The sequence below is a fragment of the Lepidochelys kempii genome, chromosome 3, assembly GCF_965140265.1.
Source record: "Lepidochelys kempii isolate rLepKem1 chromosome 3, rLepKem1.hap2, whole genome shotgun sequence".
Classification (NCBI taxonomy): domain Eukaryota; kingdom Metazoa; phylum Chordata; order Testudines; family Cheloniidae; genus Lepidochelys; species Lepidochelys kempii.
Genome location: NC_133258.1, coordinates 7,113,245 through 7,141,103, shown reverse-complemented (window position 1 = coordinate 7,141,103; position 27,859 = coordinate 7,113,245). Strand labels below are relative to the sequence as shown.

At 40.9% G+C, this 27,859-nt stretch overlaps 1 protein-coding gene across 5 annotated transcripts in view; it reads left to right on the top strand.

Annotated features, from left to right (window-relative positions):
- Positions 1–27,859, top strand: part of ELP3 (elongator acetyltransferase complex subunit 3) — a 133,002-nt gene that overhangs the window by 24,546 nt on the left and 80,597 nt on the right. For all 5 annotated transcript variants that reach the window (XM_073335612.1, XM_073335613.1, XM_073335614.1 and 2 more), the window contains 2 exons: positions 21,297–21,458; positions 23,840–23,966. In XM_073335612.1, coding sequence (XP_073191713.1) covers positions 21,297–21,458; positions 23,840–23,966 — 289 coding nt within the window. The remainder of the gene's footprint in view (positions 1–21,296; positions 21,459–23,839; positions 23,967–27,859) is intronic.

Sequence of the window (27,859 nt, the reverse complement as noted above, 5' to 3'; positions counted from 1 at the left end):
GCAAGCACAAAGGTGAGATGAGACAATGGTATCCAAAATGAGAAAGTTTTGTGCACGGTTCCAGAAACACTGCAAAATGACCACAGTTTTTACTGTTAATTTCAACACCTTAATGTGTTTATTAATCAAAGCTACCAAACAACAACTTATTAAAAGATGTTTTAACTGCGTGAGACACTGCTTGATTCAAGTACTAACTAGTACATTAAGCTTAGATTGTGGTTTTGTTTTATTTCTTAGCAAACAGATCAAAGTACATTACGATATCACTTATAATCACTTAAAAACTATCTTTCTGTAGTTAATACATCTATTTTATATTTTACCTAAAACACTGTGTTGTCTGAAGTGCAAAGGGGCAAAATCTCAGCTCATGAACAAGAGTTGGTGCACATCCAATTTTCTTTGTAGAAGTGGCGGACTGGGTAATAAATACATACTGGTCAGGTTTTGACCAGGGCAGGATGGTATAGCTCTCGGGTCTTAGGCTGGGGAGCTGGGAGTATTTTGGCTGAAGCCTCTCTATAGTGGGTTCATGAGTGGCTGGCCAGAGCATTCATCAACCCAGCTGGAGTGGGCCCTGCATGTTGGTGTGTTGCGGTCCAAATACAAGACAGAACAAGGCTTTAAGCAAGCAAGCAGGCTGGTCTGCCTTGTCAACTTTCCACCCTCTCTTTTATTCTCCCCCTCCTCCTGCGCATTACATACTCCAACAGATAAAAGGAATACACTGGCTTTGTTTAATATTCTTATTTACCAATTTCTATCTACCGCATTCCTTGCTCTCGGGCTTTGAGCCCAGTCCTGGGAGGCTTCCCACGGTTCATGTCCTCTGGGCGAGTTTCCAAGGTTCATGCCCTTGAGAGGAGCCGTGTGTGCACTGCTCCTACACAACACTCAGGGTGTGCCCTGAATGTTGCCAGGTGCATGAACCCTGCATGAATCCTTCATTGGTGTGAGTGCAAGCTTGGAGGGCTTTGCAGCTTGTCACATCACAGTGCAAGAGGGAACCCAGATTGGTGAGGCAGAGGGCTCAACTGTACCTCAGTTCCACATGGCTCCCCGGGATCCGTCACAACATGTACCGACTCAATTTGGGGATAGCTGAAACCCCCCATTATTACTGAGTTTTCTATTTTTATAGCCTCTCTAATCTCTGAACATTTCACAGTCACTATCACCATCCTGCAGTGTGCAGAGAAGATGTTTCAGTGGCACACGTTCTTTGTCACTCAGTACGACCTGTGCCTATGTCCCTCTTCAGTGCTGATGGACCAATGAGAAGAACAGACTGAGCTGAATTAGGGCATCATGTGGAAGCCCAAGCTGAAAGTATCTATGAGCATGCAACAGAGAAACTACAGTGTGTAGGAGAGTTGCGATGACTGTCATACAAATGATGGCTAGAGATGAATTCCACACATTCAGTGAATTGGCTGCTGAATACTTGAGGTACTTCCTAAAAGGATTTGACAGAGCTAATACTGTAACTGTAGTCTTTGAGAGATATGTAACAGTAACTCTGTTGAAACTGCAGGAAGACAGTGCAGGACATGCTCTAATTTGGAGGCAAGAAATACCAGGTGATTGAAGAAGAAGTTTCTTAAGAAGCTTCTAAACTTGGCATCCAACAAGCAGGCACTTGTAAAATTTCTCTGAATATATGTTTCAAAATGCACCTGAGTGTGTAGGAGCACACCCAGCACAAACACTCCTCCTTGCTGGAGGCTTTTCCAGTGATAAAGTAGCATAGTCTATCTCAAGTAGAAGTGTTGAAGAAGCCTAGGACTTGTACAGTACTCAAGAGGAAGCAGACAGAAGGATGCTTCTGCATGTTCTGTCTCTCAATATGACTTTAGAGTCTTTTGGTGTCAAAGGAACCTTAGTGATTAGGTCACCTGATACAGATGTTTTGGTCCTTGCTGTTCCATACTTTCCAAAAATAATATGTAAATTGAAACAAGTACCATTACCAGCACAACTCACAAGTGTTGCTTCATAACTGTGCATGTAATTTGTGATTACACATCTGACAGCTGCAACATACTTGCTGGTGTACACACATTACATCCTTATTTGGTTTTGGGGGAGCGGGAAGAATCTGTGTTTAATGTTGTCAAAAAAAAGAGAGCTTACTGCTTTAGAGGTCTTGCCAAATTGGAAAAGTGACAGACAAGCAGCAATTTCTGCTATAAGTAAGTTGGTAACAGTGCATGACCAGAGCAAGAAAGAAACAGAGCCCACAGAGACCTGAATTCTTTGCACTTCAGTCTAGCCATCAAAAAGGACAAGTCACTGGCCAAACTTCCACCATTTTGAAGAGCATATCAAGTGAGCATCTTGGCAAACAAAGTTCTGGATGTTTTCACACATAGGTTAAACCAGATATTGAATCACCATTGCAAAATGGATTAAAAAGTGTGGGTGATGAAATACTTCCTTCTTCAGGGGCCCAGTGGCATCAGAGCATCTACTAGACCTTATCTGTGTCTGTACCAGGAGAGGTCACTGCACAATCTACTGTTTCTGTAGTCAGAACCATCTTCCCTGCACAGAACTGTGTACATGCCAAGGCAATGAAGACTGTGGTAACTCGACAGAGGTTATAATGATGAATGTGATGATGATAATGATATTGACTAGAAATGTCATCAGCACTGTTTCGTTTCAGTGATGTGTTTAAAAATGTATTATTAGATTTTGTTTTACCCTTTAGATGTTGTGATTCTTTGAGGTCACAAAGAAATCCAATATTATATCTTGAAATAATACATAGTCATTAAACTAACCCAGACTGGGGGTTGGGACCCCTCGGGGGTCACAAGGCCATTACATGGGGAGTTGTGAGCTGTCAGCCTACACCCCAAACCCTGCTTTGCCTCCAGCATTTATAATGCTGTTAAATACATTAAAAAGTGTTCTTAATTGTTAAGGGGGGTTGCACTCAGAGGCCTGCTATGTGAAAGAGGTCACCAGTATGAAAGTTTGAGAATCCCTGAACTAATAGAATTGAATGCAAATATGTCATTGTTTATCCCTGTTGCTATGGTAATGGAATTTTGAAATTCATAAGTAATCCACCCAAAACACAAATGTATGACAATAATCTGTTATTTACTAGCATAGTAAGACATGATAGACAGTTCATAAGAATGACGCAAAAAATAAGTTTACTAAACAGTTGATCTAGATTGTTCAGTTGTGTCTACATCACCTTCAAAGTCATTCCCTTTTTAGGAGCATTTTTCATAATGTTTCATTCTGACAACCAGGCCTTGCACCTCTTTGTTGCACTGTTTTCTTTACTCACTGGCACCTGTTCCTTTTGTACCCAGAGGTACAGGAATTTCTTGAAAAATATTCTCAATCAGGGTTTTTTTACCACCTGCAGCCCTGGCAGTTTTTTCCCCCTCCGGTTCTCAGGTGTTGAAATCAGCACTAGCAGCTGCACTCTGAAGAACGTTGTCCGTTCTTCCTGCCGTGTCCTGCGTTGACACTGGTGTTGCTCCTCTCTGGTTGCATACTCTGCTCCGTCTGCCTTGTTACATAACTGCCACCCCTACCCCTTGCCCCATAAAAACAAAAGAACTAAAAACAGTCAAAGACTTCTGCTTGTGTGATGCATGTGCCTTTTTGCACTGCAGTATTTTATTTGTTTAGAGACTGAGTGAGGCAGTTGGGAAATTAATGGATTTCTGTTTGTTTTGTATCTCTGCCTGTATACACATGCAAGGAGCCAGCAGACGGCCATTTACTTGAAGTGTCCAGAAGCAAGGGCTGATAGTTATTGGGCAGATCAGTGTTTTTTCATGCTCTGGAGAGTAAGTTTCCATGGTGCAGGGAGTAATAAATATTCGTAATTTGAGAACTGAGCCAATCAGCACTCAGGTAAGGAGAAACTATAAAATAGGAGAATGAGACCACCCAGGTGGGCTCAGTCAGTGGATGGCCCTGATGGGATACATGATGGTGTCTCTTGGAGTCAGAGGCTGGGTCCCAATGCCTCTGATGACTTAGCCAGTAGTGTCTTGCACTCAATAGCACAGATTCTAGGTCCCCCACGGGATCAGTGGCCTATTGTGCCATAGTTATAAAGCTTGCCTCAAAAGTTAGATGATTTTCTCCTGCTTCTTTCTTTATATAGAAAAAAAGCCTTGAACTTAAAGTTTTTGATAGGCTCAGGAATTCAGCATATTTATTTTTATTTAAATGTTTTAGAAATTATAGTAAGGCCTTAACCAATTTTGCATTAAATTCAGATTTTGTATTCAACAGGTTTATTTTTAAAAAGAAAAATGTAACATTTAAATAATAATTTTTTAAAAAAACATTTTTTTTGTCCTTCTCCCAACCTGCACTTGGAGGGATATGAGCTCTCTTTGTCATTATGAAAAATAAATTCTGTGTGGCCTAGTGGTAACAGCAGGGGATTATCTGTAATCCGCTACAAGTTTTGCTTTCAGGTAATAAAAAATAACTGAACTTTTTTTTTTTAAAGGCTTTCCTTTAGTAACAAATTTAAAAGTCTAATTAGTAGTGTAGTGATGAAGGGTTGTCAAAGAATATTTTGTCAGTTTTTGCTGCAGAGTGTAGGTTCCACAATTAATTAGGGCAGTGGTTCTCAAATTTTTTTTACTGGTGACCCCTTTCACATAGCAAGCCTTGAGTGCGACCCCCTTTATGAATTAAAAACACTTTTAAAAATATATTTAACACCATTATAAATGCTGGAGGCGAAGTGGGGTTGGGGTGGAGGTTGACAGCTTGTGACCCCTCCCCCATGTAATAAGCCCGCGACCCCGTGAGGTGTCCCGACCCCTAGTGGCTAGTGACAAAGGATATTTCATTGAGGGAGTGTGGCATTAATTTCATTTGCCCCTCTTGTGGCTAGGAGATAGTCCACACTATATTATTCTAGTGGCATACATGTAGATCACTTGCACCAGAATTTCCACCTTCTTTTCGTCTCTTTCCTTTTATTTGCAAAGAGTGGGAAGCTAATCTGACCTTTCTAGAGGCACAAGTAGCTTCTCCCTGTGCTCCAGAACGTCTAATGGTGCTCCTGTGGGTCTGAAAGCAGCATTTGCCATTACAGTCTGATTTCTTGCTTCCTAAGTGGCTGATTTTTAATATTCATAGCATCCTTTTTTGCTAAGAACTCCTACCATTAGATTGGCTGCACACTAGTGTGCAGCCATATCTTTGCACTGCTCATCTTATTTGAAGAACCAATTTTAGTTGCTAAGGCATATTATTCAAAACATATGTAAGATGATCAAAGCAGGATTGATCATGAGTATTTGATGATGATCGGATTTCAAAGTATTTTAATTCTGCCACTTTTTTTTCGACTCCGCAATTCAGCGACTCTGCAATTTAGAAGGATAATGACGACTGTTTTTCCTGCCACCCTCACCCTCCACAGTTTCATGCCTAGTATAGTCATGCAAGCAGATTGGCCACCCCTTCTTTCTATTTGTTTTATTATTTCTGAATATTTTACACATGGGAGGAAATACTACAGGTTTCTGCCAACATAAAGGAGACTACTAAAACTGAGATGGAATGAATATACTTAACAGCATGTACATACACCAGCACATATAGACTTGACATTATTTGAGATTTGCTAAGAGCACAGCAGAAAACAAATATTTCCTTGGACTCTTCTCAGGTGAGTAAGATGTTTAGTCTTCGCAGAAATGATAGGTGTGCTTGTCTTAGAAATATCTGTAAATACAATTGAGCTGAGCTCTGCTTTTTTGCTGGTAGAAATGATGGCTTTCATGATCTTGAAATTATTGAAGCTGAAAAATTAATTTCAGGGTTTTTTAGATTTTTAGGAAATTACTTTTTCACACGCACAGAAGGTGATTTTCTCATTTTTGCTGCTCTAATGCTATGTCCATGTAATTTAGCAAGAACAGCAACTTCTCCAGTGACTGTACTGAAATGTTAATGTTAGGTTGGACCTGGGTGACCAACGGGGGTTGACAATGAGATGTGAAACTATGTTAATCTCCTAGTCAGTTTGAATATGACTGGGGTCCAACCTCTAGCTTTTCAGTTCAAACCCTGTCCCCCCATGCTGTGGTGGCAACTTTTGATTTCTTTCTGTTTTTTGGGCTAAAGTATTAAATAAACTGCTTGGCTCCAGTTCCTACAGACCATGTCTCCATGTCGTCAAAGCATTGTATTAGTTGGTATCGTAGTCTGCTTCTGCAGTGTGTGCAAGGATAAATATTTGAAACTATCGTGCCATAAATTTACATGACACTTGGTGAACAGGCCCCAATCCTGCATTGGGCAGAGCCCTGTCTCTGCATGGAGCTCAGTGCAGAAGTGGATGATCCCTTGTCCTGAAGTGCTTACATACGTCCTGAACTATCTTTCTCCCCAGCAGGGATTGCTTTCCAGGATGTGGTTAAAATGCTGCTGGGGTAGCTATACGTAGTTTGTGGTGCAGGTGCTTGTGCTCTGTTTACTGCATAGAGGGAAATTAGTGATGCTGAAAGGTGACCGATTTCTCCTTTTGGAATCAGTCACCTTTCAGCATCACTAATTTCCCTTTAAGGAAAAGTCATTTTCTAGCAAGATGGTGGTTCAGTGTGAGGGTCTGAAATGTCAGGTTTAATTTTTGAAACTTTATATAAGGCAATAAGCATTTTTCTATGACTGAGAACGCTGAACTGAGTGAAATAAATGTTGATGGCAGAGGTGGGACTGCTAGTGTAAACTGACCATTGTATTTTGATCACCATGTCATCTAACCATGTTCAAAGCAGGTTCAGACAACACAGTGGTTAATACATCAGTAGCTAGTGCCACACTGTCTACATTAGAGCTACCATCAGTAAAAAATTATTGAGCTGTGCAATGGGACTAGCAACTCCTGTGCTCTGTTGCAACAAGTTTGAGTATATGCAGGAAGTGTTAGGCAAGAGTAGAGTAGCTTTGTGTATTGCAACACCTTTGTGAGGGAGGTAATTGTTATCCCTCTTTTACAGATGGGTGACATGAGACAGGAGTCCTATTTACAGTGAAACAAGTTTAGCTTTACCTTTTAAAACATGGTTTGCCTAGCAACTTGTCTAAGGTTACAAGGAGAGTCAGTGACAGAGCTGGGAATAAAACCCAGGAGACTTAGTGCACAGGACCCTGCTATATGTGCCTATATTTTATATATATTTGAATAGAAAAATGGACCATTTCTGCCTGTTGTCAGAAGATTAAATTCTGTGCGATGGAACTTTGTGTAGATAACTTCCTCTGGTTTCTAACATCCAAACCATAGACTTTCCCTTGCAGTTTTGGATTATGGCTGCTTTTTATTATCTGCAGTTACAATTTTATTGGTACAATTGTATTTTTTCCTTGAAGCAACAATCAATCTGTTTTCCTTCCACTAGCTAAATGTTTTTTATGTGTGTCAGATGGAAAAGAGCTGATGCTATTTTGTAGGTAGGTGCAGAACCTCCAAAACAAATTTTTACTGGGTACAGTGCTTTTATGCAATAATGGTTTTTCTAAAACATTTTTAATCTTCAAAGCTCTTTTCAAGCATTAATCCTCACAGCACCCCTGTGAGGTAGGTGAGTATAATCCCTAATTTACAGCTGGGGAAACTGATATTAAGAAGTTCTTACTTGCTCAAGGCCACACAGTGAGTCAGTATCAGAGCTGGGATTTGAACTATGGTTTTCTGGCTCCTAGGCTTGTGCTTATAGACCACATCTAGTGAAGCCTTTTTTATGAATTCCACTAAGAATAGTTTTGCATTTCACTGAGATTTAATAAAGGATACTGCCAAGTCACTTTTCATAATTTTACATAACATTTTTTCTTTCCTTCCTTTCTCTTGTTGTTCTGTATCTATAACCAGGTGCACGTTGACTATTCACTGATTAGCTTCAGTGTAATTATGGCTATGTCATATATTACCTATGTTTATGAACAGAGACCTTTTCTTTAACTGTCATTTTGCAAGGTCCTGGACCAAATCCTGCAGCAAAGGTATGAAGTCCTGGACAAACTTTGGTTACCTCGGCATGAAATTTTTATTTTAGTCTTTATTTCATTGCACACAGCAGTTTTATCCAGTTGCTTGTACTTTTCAGTATCATTGCTCTGATATCATTCACTGTTCATGGAATATAGTACCTTTTCAGTGCACTTGAATGGGCACTATTTGTCTAGAGAAATAGGCATATGATGAGACCTGTCTTATGGGGCCAGCAGCTATTGATCACATACCCAGAAGTGGCATTTAACTAAAGGTCAAACAAAATTGTACTGGAAACCATATGGGGTACTTTAAAATGGTTATTTGAAATATGGGGTTGCCTATAAGAAGCAGTCTCTAATGCAGGTTTTGTAGTCTACTGTGTGGCAGAGATGCCAGAAACGGGGAGGAATACAAACCAAATGTTGCGTTCAGTGCCATATTACGTTTGTTCTTCTTTTTGATGCACAATATAGGTTAAGTCCTCCCACTAGCAACATGCTAAATAGAATTGGTATTTTAAAGCTGAGAGAGAGACCTCAGATACACAGCCTGTTTAGGCTAAATGAGCAAATGGACAAAAAGCCAAGTATTCCTACTATTGAGAGACTGACTACCTTTCTGAGAGTCCATAGCTAAAAAATAAAAAAAAAGTGGCACCCGTCCTGCTTGCTTGTCATTGCCCTGTGTAAACTGGGCTTTGGTTTTGAAAATAGTTTGAATACTAATTGTAACAGAACTGCCTGCTGATAGCTACTTCCTTATTAAAAAGTGATGTATCTGATGCTGCTGGTATGGGAGGGTGATCAAGAGGTCATGAACCATTTCCCCATCATTTAGTAGGAGGAAAGCTGTTGTTTAGTGCAGGGAGTTCTCTTACACTTTTTGGTAGTGTCCCCCACATCTTCAGAGTGTCTTGTAGACCTATCTTGCTTCTCATTCATTGTCACCTGGATCACCTCTATGTACAACTATTCAACAACCCTGAGGCCACTACAGCAATTCCTTAGTGGGGAAAATATTTGACTATTTAATTGTTCCACTGGTGGCTCCTTTTTCTTATCTTCCTCCTTGTTTTCAGCTGCTTTTACAGGCAACCAAGTCCTTCTTTGCAATGAAGAGCCTGGACATCTGCAGAAACATTTGGGGAAGCAATGAGGTGGACCACCACCAAGAGTTCCACATTTTGACAGTGGTTAGTCTAGTGGGTTGATCATGGGCCAAGGAATCAGGCATTATATAAGAACCAAGTATTTGTTCTGATTAATACAATAATAACTTATGTAACATCTAAAATGTGTTATGTATTAGTGGCCAAGCTCTTTTGAATTCTGATGCATTGGAATTGTCTGTTGCTCCACCTTATCACCTTTTGTGTTGGAGTAATGGTAGGTGCTTGGTTAAAATCTTAAAATAAATTAATACACAGTGGAAATAAGAATCCCTAAATATCTTCCGTCATGTGACAAATTAAATAATCTCTTCTGACTGTTTGAATGACAGCTGTGGCTCAGCTTCTCAAGAAAACTTTCATATGTTGCTGGAGTCTTTAAGCTCTAGGTTCTCAGTTCAATTGGGTAGTAACTTAGGATCTGTGGACCTATCCATTTACAGAAGGGAAAATTTTCAGTTAAGCAACCACAAATTCTCCTAGTGGCTGTCTGAAGGCACTTAAGTGACTAATATATTCAGCTTGCTGTCGATGAGTGTCAGTTTAACAGGAAATACCAGAATTGGTGCTAGTTGACTTGCTTGATGACACCAGCAGAGAGGGCAAGGACCGAATGGGCCATGGTGAGCAAACTCTCCTCTTGTGCCCATGCCAGGTCAGGTTGAGGAACGCTATGTGTGTGCCGTGAATACCTGAAGGATTTCAGTTTCCAGAGCTGGCACCTCACCAGTACAGATTCATGAACATCAGAAAATTTGGGATGGTGGAGGAGGAGATAAGAATCTGCTTCCCATCCCAATATCTTGGCTGATAAAAGGTTATTCTTTTCTGATCTTCTAGTCTTTGGCAAAGGTGCATATAAAAGTTGTGGCAGTCTAGCTCCTGCCACAGCTGTACATATATGTTTTGTTTGAAAAGTTTCACTCTATCTGTAAACTCATTCACACTTGGGTTCTTTTTATTGCAGTTCACCTTGAATTTGTATTGAAAAACCTGTGTTTAGACATTGGTGTTGCCTTCATCTTGAAGATGAATGGTGAGGTTTAAGTATGTTTGTTATCCCAGGGAATCCTCCAGGGTTTTCTTTTAGGAGTCTTCCCATGCCAAGAAGATTTGTATATTGCACCCTTCAGAGCACACATGCTTCCAGAGCTGGAGCTCTTAAGAAGCTGATTTGGAGATCTAAGACAATGACTACAGATTTTTGACATGATTATGATTGTAGAGTTCATGCATGCCTTAGTTCTGTGCTGTTGGACATTTATGCACTTCCCCATGTCTAACCCCTGTCCAGTCTCTCACATACTGCAGGTGTTCTGTAACAATGCTAGCGTCCCCCTGTGACTGGGAGGGTGTCCCCCCTATAAGGTTATGATGTTGCTTTGTGAAGGTTGAGAGCAGAGTTGAAAACTGTGTGAAACTTTAATCCCCTAAATTATCATAGTTACCTCTTTGTTGGTACTCAAGCCAAACATTTACATGGACCATGGATTGAAATTATTTTTGTATGGCTCAAGGCTGAGGTACATGGACAGAATGGGATAGGGGAGGCTTGCAGTGCTGCTGCCCATGGACTTTTTCTGTGGATAAAGGACTTTTAGAGATGTCAGTCTGGTTCCATTCATCACTAAAGAAATTGAGAAGGGAATTAAAAAGTTAAGAATTCCAGCTGTTAAAATTGATATTCTTTTACACACAGATTATGTCTTGGGTCTCCACCAAATTGTACTGAACTATGGTGCATCTGTCATTGGGAATGGGTTTGTGACTGACCTAATGTGGTGGCATTCCAGAAGAAGGATTGTTCTTGCGAATCTTTTAGCAAACAGTGTAAATAGTGTTACTTTATGAAAATTAGCCAAGTAATAGTTTAGTCTTAGTTAATAATTACCTTATTTTTAAAGTACTGTAGCTGTTCCATTATTGTAAAACTGATCCTTGAGAAACTGGTGCTGATGTGAAACAGAATCCTTTTTGACATATATTATTTCTGGAATCGATGACCAAAGAAGTCATGAAGTGCTATGTTACAAAGGCAGTTGTACTTCACAGTTTTAGCAGTAAGCGTTAAGGAGTCCATATTATGAACATTTTGCATTACCACAAATGTGACTTCCTAACTACGTGTTCTGTGAGTAAGATCTAATGCCTGTCACGTTCGCCAGCAGAAAACTGTAGATGTTGAGCTCATTATTGTTGTTGCTCAGATGCTGGAGTAATGATCTAGCAAGGCCATTAGAGTTTGAGAGAGACAGAAAATTTCAGTACTGGGGCTTGCTTAATTAAGGAATTTGCATGTTCATACATGATATTCAGTTTTTTCCTCAATACTTTGTGGATACTGGTAGTTTAAGTGCACCTTTTTTTGTAACGTCAAATGCATGGACACACAGGCTATGTCTACAGGGGGATAAAAGTTGCATGGCTGCAGCTGGCTTGGGTCAGCTGACCTGAGCTCGTGGGGCTGGGGCTGTGGGGCTAAAAATTGTTGAGTAGAGGCTTGGGCTGGAGCTCGAGCACTGGGACCCTCAACCCTCACAGGGTCCAGAGCTTAGGCTCCATACCAAGCCCGAATGGATACACAGAGATTTTTTCAGCCTCGGAGCCTGCGTCCACTGACTCAGGCCAGCTGCTGTGTTTTTTTTTTTTTTTTTTAAATCCTCGTGTAAACATGCTTACTGGCATTTCTCTTGAGCCAGATTGGGCGTGGCAGGAACCATTTGAAAGTGGAATTGGGGAGCCTGTGAGGAAAAAGCCTAAAAACTTGCAGAGGGTGAACTGTGGAAATACCTATATCTTTGGAAAAAAGAAAAGGAGTACTTGTGGCACCTTAGAGACTAACCAATTTATTTGAGCATGAGCTTTCGTGAGCTACAGCTCACTTCATCAGATGTTTACCGTGGAAACTGCAGCAGACTTTATATACACACAGAAATCATGAAACAATACCTCCTCCCACCCCACTGTCCTGCTGGTAATAGCTTATCTAAAGTGATCAACAGGTGGGCCATTTCCAGCACAAATCCAGGTTTTCTCACCCTCCACCCCCCCACACAAATTCACTCTCCTGCTGGTGCTAGCCCATCCAAAGCACCAGCAGGAGAGTGAATTTGTGTGGGGGGGTGGAGGGTGAGAAAACCTGGATTTGTGCTGGAAATGGCCCACCTGTTGATCACTTTAGATAAGCTATTACCAGCAGGACAGTGGGGTGGGAGGAGGTATTGTTTCATGATTTCTGTGTGTATATAAAGTCTGCTGCAGTTTCCACGGTAAACATCTGATGAAGTGAGCTGTAGCTCACGAAAGCTCATGCTCAAATAAATTGGTTAGTCTCTAAGGTGCCACAAGTACTCCTTTTCTTTTTGCGAATACAGACTAACACGGCTGTTCCTCTGAAACCTATATCTTTGGGGCTTCTTCCAAAGTGCACTGCTTAGAGCTGAGTGCACAGGGAATAAACCAATGCTTTCCAGGACACCCTCAGAGGGGCTTACCTGGGATACTGGGCCCTCACAGTCTCCTGACATTGTTTACTTCTCTCTTAACTTGACTCTGGACTCATCCGCTCATGCCCCCCCCCCCGATTTGCATATTGCCCTTGGTGGTTGTTACTCCTTCCTTCCATCCCCTCTCCTAACATTGTCACTCCTCATTGCCCTTGTTACACTGCTCATCCTCCTTTCATAGAATCACAGAATATCAGGGTTGGAAGGGACCCCAGAAGGTCATCTAGTCCAACCCCCTGCTCGAAGCAGGACCAATTCCCAGTTAAATCATCCCAGCCAGGGCTTTGTCAAGCCTGACCTTAAAAACCTCTAAGGAAGGAGATTCTACCACCTCCTTAGGTAACGCATTCCAGTGTTTCACCACCCTCTTAGTGAAAACGTTTTTCCTAATATCCAATCTAAACCTCCCCCACTGCAACTTGAGACCATTACTCCTCGTTCTGTCATCTGCTACCATTGAGAACAGTCTAGAGCCATCCTCTTTGGAACCCCCTTTCAGGTAGTTGAAAGCAGCTATCAAATCCCCCCTCATTCTTCTCTTCTGCAGGCTAAACAATCCCAGCTCCCTCAGCCTCTCCTCATAACTCATGTGTTCCAGACCCCTAATCATTTTTGTTGCCCTTCGCTGGACTCTCTCCAATTTATCCACATCCTTCTTGAAGTGTGGGGCCCAAAACTGGACACAGTACTCCAGATGAGGCCTCACCAATGTCGAATAGAGGGAAATGATCACGTCCCTCGATCTGCTCGCTATGCCCCTACTTATACATCCCAAAATGCCATTGGCCTTCTTGGCAACAAGGGCACACTGCTGACTCATATCCAGCTTGTCGTCCACTGTCACCCCTAGGTCCTTTTCCGCAGAACTGCTGCCTAGCCATTCGGTCCCTAGTCTGTAGCTGTGCATTGGGTTCTTCATCCTTATTGAACCCCATCAGATTTCTTTTGGCCCAATCCTCCAATTTGTCTAGGTCCCTCTGTATGCTATCCCTGCCCTCCAGTGTATCTACCACTCCTCCCAGTTTAGTATCATCCGCAAATTTGCTGAGAGGGCAATCCACACCATCCTCCAGATCATTTATGAAGATATTGAACAAAACCGGCCCCAGGACCGACCCTTGGGGCACTCCACTTGATACTGGCTGCCAACTAGACATGGAGCCATTGATCACTACCCGTTGAGCCCGAAAATCTAGCCAGCTTTCTACCCACCTTATAGTGCATTCATCCAGCCCATACTTCCTTAACTTGCTGACAAGAATACTGTGGGAGACCGTGTCAAAAGCTTTGCTAAAGTCAAGAAACAATACATCCACTGCTTCCCCTTCATCCACAGAACCAGTAATCTCATCATAAAAGGCAATTAGATTAGTCAGGCATGACCTTCCCTTGGTGAATCCATGCTGGCTGTTCCTGATCACTTTCCTCTCATGCAAGTGCTTCAGGATTGATTCTTTGAGGACCTGTTCCATGATTTTTCCAGGGACTGAGGTGAGGCTGACTGGCCTGTAGTTCCCAGGATCCTCCTCCTTCCCTTTTTTAAAGATGGGCACTACATTAGCCTTTTTCCAGTCATCCGGGACTTCCCCGGTTCGCCACGAGTTTTCAAAGATAATGGCCAATGGCTCTGCAATCACAGCCGCCAATTCCTTCAGCACTCTCGGATGCAACTCGTCCGGCCCCATGGACTTGTGCACGTCCAGCTTTTCTAAATAGTCCCTAACCACCTCTATCTCCACAGAGGGGTGGCCATCTCTTCCCCATTTTGTGATGCCCAGCGCATCCTTTCATCCTTCTCTGACCCTCAGTTCTCCTTCTCTCCACTCACTCCTCTTTTACTCACTTTTCCTTTTCCCCACTTGAAACCCAAATGTTCCAGCCAAAATCCCCTAAAACAAGGGCTTTTTTTAATCAATACAATTAAAATATATAAGCAAATGTGACACACAAAGCATGGAATTCGCCTGCTATGGGCCTGCACCTGCCTTGATTGCTTTGCTTGTACATTGTCTCCTTATCTTGTATCTTTTGTCATTTTTGCTTGTAAGTGTTCTAGGGGTGAGGGATAGCACAGTGGTTTGAACATTGACCTGCTAAACCCAGGGTTGTGAGTTCGATCCTTGAGGGTGCCATTTAGGGATCTGGGGATTGGTCCTGCTTTGAGCAGGAGGTTGGACTAGATGACCTCCTGAGGTCCCTTCCAACCCTGATATTCTATGATTCTGTGACGGGGCTGTCTTACTACAGTTGAACCTTGCTTTTTATAAACACCAATCTTGTTATAAACCATTTTCCCGATGAGGAAAAAAAGTTGTATAGTGAAAGTGATGACTAAGAACAAACCAACACCCTTTTGTGTTGCAATGCCTTTCATACACTGGAAATCACAGTGTTTTGAAAGACAAGAAGAAAGCGAGGCAGTGCACTATATTGCACTTACGTACCATACCTACTGTAATTTTGAGATGTTCAATTTTATGATCTTTTTGATTTTTATGGACTCAATCCCTTTTTAGTTAATAAAATAGGAGATGTGCATAACACAGAATGTGGAATTTCCCTCTGTGGTTCTTGCATCAAGTCCATAACTTTTGATTGACTAGAGCATATCTTTTAAAAAGTCACACATTTAGGAACAAAGAACGCTGGCCATGTTGATCGGGTGGAGGACTCTATCCTGGAAAAGGGCTGGGGGGTTCATGGTGGATAACCAACTGAACACCAGTTCATAGTGCAGTGCTGTGGCCAAAAGGGCTGTGATCCTTAGATGCATAAACAGGGGAATCTTGAGTAGGAGTAAAAAGGTTATTTTACTCCTGTATTTGGTACTGTTTATGCTGCTGGAATACTGTCTGGACACAATTCAAGAAGGATGCTGATAAATCTAAGGATTTGGAGAAGAGCCACGAAAATGATTTAAAAGGTTCAAAAACATGTCCTGTAGTGGAAGACTCAAGGAACTCAGTCTATTTAATGACAGGTTTCAGAGTAGCAGCCGTGTTAGTCTGTATCCGCAAAAAGAAAAGGAGTACTTGTGGCACCTTAGAGACTAAATTGGTTAGTCTCTAAGGTGCCACAAGTATTCCTTTTCAATCTATTTAGGTTATCAAAGAAAGGTTAAATGGTGACTTGATCACAGTCTATAAGTACCTACATGAGGAACAGAAATCTGATAAGAAGACTCTTCAAACTAGCAGAGAAGGGTATAACACAATCCAATGGCTGGAAGTTGAAGCTAGACAAATTGACTGGAAGTAATGTGTAAATTTTTTAACGGTGAGAGTAATTAACCATTGGAACAATTTACCAATGGTCATGGTGGATTCACCGCCACTGGATAGCCTTAAATCTAAATTGGATGCTTTTTTAAAAGATATGTTCTGGTTCAATCAGGAATTAAGTCAGTGAAATCTTATGACCTGTATTAATATAGGAGGTCAGACTAGGTGATCACAGTGGTCATTACTGGCCTTCTCTATTAAGTTTTTCCAGTGGTCATCACTTAACCTCATTGTTACAAAATTGTGCCTTAGGAATTTGAAGTTCTCTAGTTTCAGCTTCCAGCCATTGGATCTTGTTCTGTCTTTGTCTGCTAAATTAGAATCCTTTGCTATCAAATTGTCTCCCTGCTTAGGTATTTATGGACCAAAGATCAGGTCACTTTTTAACCTTCTCTTGCATAAACTGAATAGGCTCCTAGAAGAATAAATAGAAGCCTTGATCATTAAATTCCTTACCACAGAGCATAAATCTGACCATCCTTTCTTTCTCATGGTTACTGGCTAGGTGAATGCTCTGATGCATTGACTGTACTTTGAAATAGAAATACTGCCAACTTGTTTTAATATTGACTAATTTAAAAAAATCTAGTATCTGACAGAGAACCATTAAGACAGTATGTCCTGATTTTTTTTTCAGTTCCTCACCTTTTCTTTTTAGAAGGGTTTCTGTGCTCCACAGTACATGGTTTTTGTTGGCGTCCCATGAAACCCTTTTCCACTTGGTTCTCAAAAACTCAGTTAGATTCCAGAATTCGTCACTCGGGGTACCTTTATTTGGCATACAGCAACACTATGGTCAAGCTGGCCAGGCTTGAACATGGGCTGGATGCAAGGTACATCACAAATCTAAAGTTACACAGCGAAACTTTTTTTCCTTATATACATGTTTACTAATCTCTTCATTCCTGACTATACGTTGCATCACGTGCTTCGTGACTCGCTTATTTATGTCTCTGGAACCAGTCCCTGTACAGCAGTGGCTCTCAAACTTTTTTACTGGTGACCTCTTTCACATAGCAAGCCTCTGAATGCGACCCCCTCTTATGAATTAAAAACACTTTTTTTATATATATATTTAACACCATTATAAATGCTAGAGGCAAAGTGGGGTTTGGGGTGGAGGCTGACAGCTCACGACTCTCCATGTCATAACCTCATGACACCCTGAGGGGTCCCGACCCCCAGTTTGAGAACCCCTGCTATACAGCATGCTCTGTCCCTGTGCTGTTCATGTATAAACTGATCTCTACATTCCAGGTTTATTTTGTCCATTGTCCCTAGTACCAAGTATGCTGCTTATCTTAGCTAGACTGACTCCAGAATAATGCCTGTTACATGCTTATTTAAAACTTAGTCTTCCATTCATCTTCCCAGTCATGCTTACTGAGAATTGAGGTCTGTCTTATGTCAAGTTACTCATGTCAAGTTAGGCCTACGGTTTTATAAGAGTCTTTTGAGCAATGGAGACACAACACCAATTGCTGTCAAATGCATAAAATAAATTGAAAAATAATTAAAAGTTAACTGTTTTCCTTTTCTGCAACTCTAGGTGTTGCGGTTAACTCGTGGGTACAGAACTTCCAGTGAGAAGTGTAATTCTTCAAGTTATTGGTATCCTTTAGCAACACCTTCTGTACAGTAAAAGGGGTATATAAATCTAGCATGACTTTAAACCATGTTCACGTGGGTCAATTTCCATTCTTCTTGTAGATGTGTTTGGTTTCCATTACATTATAATCTTTTGTAGTTCTTAGTGTGACTCTGTCAACTTATTTTCTGTTTCTTGATGACTTCTGATGTGTCTGGCGTAATAGCTATGCATCAACTTATATTAATTTATCCTCCCATGATTGTCTGATGTTTTGTTGTTTTTCTGTGTATTTTGAAACTTAGTAGTCTTTTGTTTATGTTTGCAGGGTTGAAAAGATACTTCCCTCTACTCTTTATTTATGGCAGCTCACAATAGATTGGAGACATGGCAGACACTTCCATCTGCTGTAGAATTGACCATACCAGATTAGGCCAGTGTTCCATCAAGTCACTGTCATGCCTTTGACAGTAGCTTATACCTGATCTTTTTTTAAGGAAGACAAAGTAAAGCACAATACACCAGATCAGCCTGTAACATGATGCTTGGGATTTGATTACCTCTCTCTTGGCACATATAACTACAAATGTTATTGGCTGTAAAATTACCTAGCCCTTGATGCTCTGATGCTACTGTCCGTCAACCAGTGCTGTACTTTTCCAATGAAACAGTTCTAGGAAGTAGTTGATGAATCAAAGGTTTCAGAGTAACAGCCGTGTTAGTCTGTATTCGCAAAAAGAAAAGGAGTACTTGTGACACCTTAGAGACTAACCAATTTATTTGAGCATAAGCTTTCGTGATGAAGTGAGCTGTAGCTCATGAAAGCTTATGATGAATCAAAGGTTTCAGAGGAACAGCCGTGTTAGTCTGTATTCGCAAAAAGAAAAGGAGTACTTGTGGCACCTTAGAGACTAACCAATTTATTTGAGCATGAGCTTTCGTGAGCTACAGCTCACTTCATCAGATGTTTACCGTGGAAACTGCAGCAGACTTTATATACACACAGAAATCATGAAACAATACCTCCTCCCACCCCACTGTCCTGCTGGTAATAGCTTATCTAAAGTGATCAACAGGTGGGCCATTTCCAGCACAAATCCAGGTTTTCTCACCCTCCACCCCCCCACACAAATTTACTCTCCTGCTGGTGCTAGCCCATCAGGAGAGTAAATTTGTGTGGGGGGGTGGAGGGTGAGAAAACCTGGATTTGTGCTGGAAATGGCCCACCTGTTGATCACTTTAGATAAGCTATTACCAGCAGGACAGTGGGGTGGGAGGAGGTATTGTTTCATGATTTCTGTGTGTATATAAAGTCTGCTGCAGTTTCCACGGTAAACATCTGATGAAGTGAGCTGTAGCTCACGAAAGCTCATGCTCAAATAAATTGGTTAGTCTCTAAGGTGCCACAAGTACTCCTTTTCTTTTTGATGAATCAAAGGTAACTGTTAGTTTAAAGGGAGACAATGAGGTTGATTGAGGGGAGATCTCAGCTGCCCTTGTAAGTGGCTGTAAAGATGTCCATTTCCCTTTATAACTTTACAAGTTTTGTGACACTTTTTAATTAAATGTTAAGTTCAAAGTGAAATAGATTTATCCTTTTGCAAACAGGAGTGATGCTAAAATATCCTATTGTTCTCTTACTTTGTTTTAATTTCTCACCTTAATGGGAGGAGAAAAACCTCTTCTCTCTCTAGCATTCTTATTTTCCTTGCATCTGCATGTTTCAGGGAATAACGAGCAAGAGTTTTTACTAAAATTATTTGCAGTAGAATGCTGAGTGGCATATACTTCTGCCTTCTGTTTCTCCTTGCAAATTAACAAATAAAAACTGCAGTATCAATGAATGATTCTTGTTTTAAAATGGCCTGCTCAGTATGAGCATTGTTTTTGTTTTGTTTTGTTTTTTTAATCTTCATAGAATAGTTACTTATATATACAAGAGACATTGTAGCCAGATGCTTGGCTGATCAGCATAATTCTATTGTAGAAATAGAAAGCTGCTAAACATAGAGCACAGGCAGTGACCAGTATTAGTCCTTTCCTTCCATGCATGTTGTTGTCACTGCCTTTCATTCCTTCTAGACATAACACATGTGCAGTCTCAGAGAGGTTTGTTGGGAAAAGTATGATTTTAGTCCTTCCAGTTGGCTATGAATTGGCAATGGCTGGCATTTGTAGCGTAAGATTCCAGCCAGTGAAAACTGACACTGACCAAGAAAATTCAGCTAATCCTTTTCCAGAAGAACGGTGATACTGTTCTGGGAGGGATCTTGGAAATTAGGGGAGGGGAAGCTAACCAGATGATTTGAAAGGTGTGTTGATATTCAAAATTCTGATGTAGGCATTGCCAGTTATGAATCCTGAAACTGCTGTATTAAACATCTCCCTGGTTTTAATCCCTGCGATTGCCCTCTTTGATACTATAATACCCATTTTATTTTTTTCTCACTATTTTAACTCAGCCACACTTTTATTTATAGCATATGAGGAGTTAAGCAAGACAGTTTCATTAGCTATCATGCTGCACTGGAATCATAACAGTATTTTTGTAACCACTGTAGTTAGGAGTCTTCTGGTGTTCGTTATATTCAGCAGTTTTAACTTTGCTATGAATTTGCTTCAAGAGAGAAAAATAATTTTTGATTCCTTTCTGCTTCTCCCTTTTTATTTTTACACAATATTGAAGGTGGCTTATTCTTTAATATGCATATATGCCCTTTGATATGGGACCATTAGTTATTTGTAAACAAGGCCAAGATTTTTTTTCTTTTTAATTCTTACAAATCAGAATACATTTCACAGTGGGTTTTTAAGACAACATTTCCTAATGTCTGACAGTTTTTATCTAAGTATCAATAGTAATGTTACTTTTTATTTTTATCCTGTGCCCCAAGCCACTGAATTAAGCTTTGCAGTAACTTAATATTATTCTCTTGTTGGAGGATTTTTGTAACACCATATGTCAGTGAGTCAGTGTTGTGCATCTAGTCCGTTAAAGAAAAAGAGTTGAAATGAGGCTCTCCTGAGCAATGTCAGATGTAAATGAAGCTCAGAGCATTACTCAGTTCCAGGAGGAGAGATGCTCTGTGGATTTTTGCATAGACTGCCTACAAGTATCTGGCCTTATCAAAACATACCAACTAAATCTGTTTTAAGTCATGTTCTTGCACTCTGCATTACTGCCTCTTGGAGCTCAACTGTGCTCCTTGGGAACAGGAAACAAGTGGATTATACAGAGCTTTAACTAAACTAAGATTTTGTAGAATTTAGAGAAACATGCACCTCAATTACCTGAAGAGAAGTATTAGCTGGGTATGTCAGACTGGCTGTTATGGTGTAAGGGCACCCCTAACTCAGCTCATCTTTTTATTTCCCATCTTGACTTTCCCTTCTTATATAGGCCCCGCTTTTCACTGCTGCTAGCACAAAAGGGCTTGATCAGTTCAGGGGATATCTTCCTCTTCCCAACAAGTATTGTTTGAAAGAAGCCTTGTGAACCAGGGATATTCCACTTTCTTTAATAATAAAAAATAAGTAAAACCTTTATTGTAGATGTATATAACTATGTATATTCACACTGTGACAGTGTTGGGTCCATTCTGATTGCCAGGCTATAGTGTGTTTCTCTTTTTCCTGGTTTTAGTTGAAGAGGAAATTGTAAAAAGTTGACACTTGGAAATCTTTGGACTGTTTTGAACAGTCTGGGACTGTTTTGTGATCGTAACAAGGAGCTTGTTTTTGTTCACAGATACTCAGAAAGAAGCCTTACAAAGTGTGTTGGGATCACCATAGAGACCAGGCCTGATTACTGCTTGAAGCGACACCTGAGTGACATGTTGTCATACGGCTGCACAAGGTTGGAGATTGGAGTGCAAAGTGTCTATGAGGACGTGGCCAGAGATACCAACAGGTGAGAAGAATATTTCAGAGTAAAGCTCAATGTGACTGCTTATTGTTTGTCTTGTGGAGTACTCTATAAGGCACCTGGAAACAAATACTTCAGAGTGCCAGCCTAATTCTGGCACAATTTGATATTGATATTCCTGTCCCATAAGTATTTTATAGTGCTGGGTACCGTCTTTTATAGCTCTATAAATATATGCACGCTTGTAAGGTAAGTAGGATGTGTCCAAACAAACATCAGAGTCCTTGTCCTGAGAAATTTACAATTCAAAGACTCGAGTAGGTACATGGTACATTAAAATCTGTACAAAATAATCTAAAGAGGTACCATATATTCAGGAAGTATGGCATTGGTCATGGTGGTCATTCCTGAAGGATTTTAAAGAAGAGACAGGGCACTTGGCACATATAGAGTGTGAGGCAGGTCAGGTATGTGTTTATAATCGACACTCATCGCAGTCTATTTTATAGCCAGAAATTAAACCTGTTGATTCTTGAATCAGGATCATTCTACATATACAGTAGTTTCAGAGGCTGGGAAGTGTACAAGTAAGAACTTCTTGACAACTTCTTTGTGGCCCTGGATCAGTGACGACAAAATCACTGCCAAAGCACCTAGAATGCTACGGTTCATATTCTTGTAACCTGCTGGGGAGAAATGTGCTTCATACTGTTGCAGAACTGGGGATCCTGTTAACTTCAGAACACTTTTGTTTTTGGAGATTTATATAAAGCTTACCTTCACCCTTATCCTGCACACCAGTTATTTACCTAAGATCTTTAATAAACCAATGGCATAAGTAATTACAGAGGAATGGGAATATGGTTTGACTGGCTTAAAAAAACTACCTTTTACCAAACTTAGAGGTAATAATTGTGCAGTAATTGAAAATGTCAGACATTTTCTTGTGGAGACTTGACATTTGAGTCTGAAGCCAGTTTCCCTCCCAAAGATTAGTCTTATTATGGCTGATGCATGAAGGTCCAGAATTTCATTGCTACATGAGTACCAGATTCAATGGCTGACCAGATGACCAAAGCTGTAATGTTCAAGAATAACTTTAGCCTATCGAGCAAACCAAGCAGTCAAATAAACTAAATAACTAACCCTTACACAGCACTTTTCAATCTTAGATGTCAGAGCTTTACAAAGATAAATAGCAATGTATTGTACTTAAAAAAAAAAAAAAAAAAAAAAAAAAAAAAAGTAGCCATGTCACCTGATTCTTAGCTCAGGTACATTCATTAATGCTGATTTCTGCCACAGTCTTCAAGCGTATCAAGCCCACTTATCCCTGTTTTTCTACAGACTCTTTCACAGCTGTTGTGCCTACTCAGAGATGGATCTTTCAAAGTCAGTATCCCTGTTATCCACCTCTGATCGCTTTTTAGTTCCCATCCAGTTTTGTCCATCAGATGAAATGATTTTTTGCAGCATCTCTAAATTGCATGTCACTGCTGTTTTGAAAGTTTTCCAGTGAAACTGCAAATGGAGTTTCTGTTGCTAGCCCTGAAGAAGAGGAATGTAATAGGTAGCTGTTTCTTTTATACAGAAGGAACCTTTTTTTTAAGATTAACTTTTTAAAGCTTTTGGCACTTTTGAAGATGCTTGCAATATGCCTAAAAGGTTCTGTGCTCTATTGTAGTCCACTCATGCAGACATCTCCTCCCCCCACAACTTCCATGTTTTAAAATATCCCTTCAGCTCTCCAAAACAATGAATTGAAGTCTAATTTTTGAGCTGATTGATGGTCATGCTAGTCTCTCCTAAGGTGTGGTTCTGGTTTACTTCCATTCTTCTTTTAGCATGTAGGGGTGAATTTTTGTTTTAAATGTTCATATTTTGCTTGTAGCTAAATGTCAGATTACAACCAATTAGGCTAAATGTTTGGAAATTACTTTTCCATTGTGTAGTGTGAGTCATTAGTGGGGCTGTTTGAGTGTTTCCAATTGCCGCAAGGCAGAAGAATATTCACAGATAAGTCCAGGCATCAAGTAGTTGAGTTATTGATGCAGCTCAGATCCCTCCTCTAATAAGGAAACGAAATGACTCTCTTTTGCCTCCCCGCAACCTACTCAAAGTGCCATATAATTTCGCCATAGAACAGATTTATAAAAACATCACAATATTTTACTAATAAAGTAGAACCACAGTCATAAAACCAGACACAAAAATATAAATGAGGGGAATCTTATGTAGTGGAGGGAAAAGAAAAGGCCCTAAATATAAGGGGAACAGTTGTTTGGTGATGGGGGTGCATTGATGGGGGGTGGTGGTTGTGAGGGTGGGGGCTAAGATGGATATCTAGATGGAGTGAGTGCCACACCGGAAGGATTGCAATTTGTGAAGTTGTGTAGGTTTTTTTAACCAGTTTTTCTTCTTTCCAGGGGACACACAGTGAAGGCTGTGTGTGAGTCATTTCACGTAGCCAAGGATGCAGGGTTTAAAGTGGTGGCACACATGATGCCTGATTTGCCGAACATGGGGCTTGAAAGAGATATTGACCAGTTTGTTGTAAGTATGGCTTAAAATAACCATGCTTTTGTTTTGCCTTAGTGGATCTAACACTCCTGTTTTGTGGCTTTGCTAGTGGTTATCTTACAGGCCAGACTTTCTTCTTTAGGACATGTACTTTAAAATTCAGGTGAAGAGGAAGGATGAGGAAGATTTGTTGAACTACTTCATCCAGAAAATGTTATCCCTTCCTTGTGAAAGACTGAATCAGTAAGGTCTCTGTGGAAGGTGAAACACAATGTTGCCTTTCTGACATTCATTAAGGCTTTTACTTTTTTGCAAGGTGGCTTTCTTTCTTTGGATTTAAAATTGTATACATATTGGAAGCAAAAGCATCTTGTCTAGAAAGCAGTTACACAGTAGTATGTGTGTACAGAGCATATAGGGTTTCTTCTTCGCCCCAGTGCTATTCAGTGTCTTCATCAAAGATTTGAAAGAAAATATAAAATCATTGCTGGTAAAGTTAGCAGATAACACAAAAATTGGCAGAGTAGTAAATAATGTTGGAAACAGCAATCTGAATCACATGGAAAACTGGAAAAAGAAAAGGAGTACTTGTGGCACCTTAGAGACTAACCAATTATTTGAGCATAAGCTTTCGTGGGCTACAGCTCACTTCATCGGATGCATACTGTGGAAAGTGTAGAAGATCTTTTTATATACACACAAAGCATGAAAAAATACCTCCTCCCACCACACTCTCCTGCTGGTAATAGCTTATCTGAAGTGATCACTCTCCTTACAATGTGTATGATAATCAAGTTGGGCCATTTCCAGCACAAATCCAGGTTTTCTCACCCCCCCCGCCCCCCCGGGCCTAATAACATCAGCCACACTATCAGAGGCTCGTTCACCTGCACATCCACCAATGTGATATATGCCATCATGTGCCAGCAATGCCCCTCTGCCATGTACATTGGTCAAACTGGACAGTCTCTATGTAAAAGAATAAATGGACACAAATCAGATGTCAAGAATTATAACATCCATAAACCAGTCGGAGAACACTTCAGTCTTTCTGGTCACACAATTACAGACATGAAAGTTGCTATATTACAACAAAAAAACTTCAAATCCAGACTCCAGCGAGAGACTGTTGAATTGGAATTCATTTGCAAATTGGATACAATTAATTTAGGCTTGAATAGAGACTGGGAGTGGCTAAGTCATTATGCAAGGTAACCTATTTCCCCTGTTTCCACAGTATGCATCCGATGAAGTGAGCTGTAGCTCACGAAAGCTTATGCTCAAATAAATTGGTTAGTCTCTAAGGTGCCACAAGTACTCCTTTTCTTTTTGCGAATACAGACTAACACTGCTGTTACTCTGAAACCTATGGAAAACTGGGCTTACTTGAACAACATATGTTTTAATACAGCCAAATGCAAAGTCATACATATAGGCACAAAGAATATTAGGTCACACTTATAGGATGGGGTGAACTGGATTTTTGGAAAGCCGTGACTCAGAATAATGACTCTGTGGTCATGGTGCATAACCAACTGAGCATGAGCTCACAGTGTGGTGTCCTGGCTAAGAAAACAAATATATTGGATGCATAAACAGCAGAACATTGAGTACAAGTATGGAGGAACTGCTACCACTGTTCCTGGAAGACTGTGTCCAGCTGTAATGTCAACATTTCAAAAAGGATGTTGATGAATTGGAAAGGGTTCAGAAAAGAGCTACAAGAATGATTCTGACATCTGGAAAACCTGCCTTCCAGTGGGAGACTAAAGAAAATCAGTCAATTCAGTTTATCCAAGAGAAGATTGAGGTGATTTGATCAGTCTATAAGTGCATGGGAGGAGAATTCTGCTAGTAGAGGGCTTTTTAATTTAGCAGACAGGCATAATAAGAGCCAGTAAAATAAATGAATTCAGGCTTAAAAGATGTGCAGGTTTTAAAAAGAGAAAGTACATTGGTGCAACTTACTTAGGTATGTGATAGATTCTTCATCACTTGAATTCTATAAATCAAGAATGGATGTCTCTTTCTGAAAGAGAGCCTCTAGCTCAACCACAATATATGGATTCGATACAGGAATCATTGGGTGAAATTCTATGGTTTTTTTTTTATGCAGGAGGTCAGCAGAGATGAGCGTTCTGGTCCAAGGTGGGAGGAGGGAGATTTTATTCTCTCTTCCAGTGCCTCTCTTCTTGGTGGTACAGGTGGCTATGGAGGGGTCCAAGCAGCAACACCCTGAGGCTACCCCTTCTGATAAGGGAAACAAGCAGCACAACCTTCCAGGGAGAAAGTTTTTTCTTCCTTTTCCTTCCATTTCCACTTCCGTCCATTTCAGGAACTCTGGTTCTCGAACTGTCAGGCCCTCCTGGCCAAATATGCTAAATTTATGGATTTTAGAGACAAACTTCCTGCTGAGGATAACACCTTCTTCCAGGCTTTAGTTGATGAGGGCAGATTGATGGCCAAAACTTCCCTCCATGTTATGGTGGATGCGGTAGATACTGTATTGAAGGGGGATGGCTATAGTCAGTGTTATGAGGAGAGACTCTTGGTTTTAATCATCAGGTTTCCCATGAGAGATGCAGATTACCAATTAAGATCTGCCCTTTGACACAATCAATTTCACAAGACCACGGATGAGTCTCTCCGTTCCTTCAAGGACTCAAGGAAAACGTTACGCTCACTTGGTATCTATACACTTGCCCCCAAGAGAAAACAATACAGATTGGGTATAAGGTGAGACCACCTCCTCAGCCATTCTATCACCAAAGTCCTCAGGATCCACCATGTAAGAGACAGGATTTATAGATCCAGGAACCCAGCCTCTACATCATCTCCTGCCACTTTGTACTCTGACCCCCATGCAAAGAGTTTTTTAATGAGACTGTCGAGACCTGCATTTCTTTATTGATGCCTTTTCATTCCCCTCCTCAGATACTTGGAGGCTGCCGTACTCAATTTTCCAAAAACTGGAGGGCCCTAACAACCGACATATGGGTACCACAAGTTATTCACAGAGGGTATTTCATCCAGTTTCTGGCAAAACTCCTATCCACAGAACCCCTTCCTGGTTCCTTTTTAGGGACCACTCTCACCAGGACATTCTACACCAGGAGGTGGACTCTCATCTTTTCAGGGGAGCCATAGAAAAGGATCTACCTCAACATCAATGGAAGGGATTCTATTCCCCTTACTTCCTGATCCGCAAGAAGAATGCAGGGTGGAAGCCAGTTCTCGACCTATGACAACTGAATTGTTAATCCAAACGCTAGAATGCTGCATGATTTCCTCTGCATCAGTCATTTCCTTCTTACAGGAGGGCACAGGGTTCACGGCTCTTGACATGAGAGTCACGCTTTCCAGTAGTCATTCACCCAGCCCACAGGATGATCTGTAAGTTTCATAGAAGCATAGAATATCAGGGTTGGAAGGGACCTCAGGAGGTCATCTAGTCCAACCCCCTGCTCAAAAGCAGGACCCATACCCAATTAAATCATCCCAGCCAGGGCTTTGTCAAGCCTGACCTTAAAAACTTCTAGGGAAGGAGATTCCACCACCTCCCTAGGCAACGCATTCCAGTGTTTCACCACCCTCCTAGTGAAAAAGTTTTTCCTAATATCCACCTGAACCTCCCCCACTGCAACTTGAGACCATTACTCCTTGTCCTGTCCTCTTCCACCACTGAGAATAGTCTAGAACCATCCTCTCTGGAACTACCTCTCAGGTAGTTGAAAGCAGCTATCAAATCCCCCCTCATTCTTCTCTTCTGCAGACTAAACAATCCCAGTTCCCTCAGCCTCTCCTCATAACTCATGTGTTCCAGTCCCCTAATCATTTTTGTTGCCCTTCGCTGGACTCTCTCCAATTTATCCACATCCTTCTTGTAGTGTGGGGCCCAAAACTGGACACAGTACTCCAGATGAGGC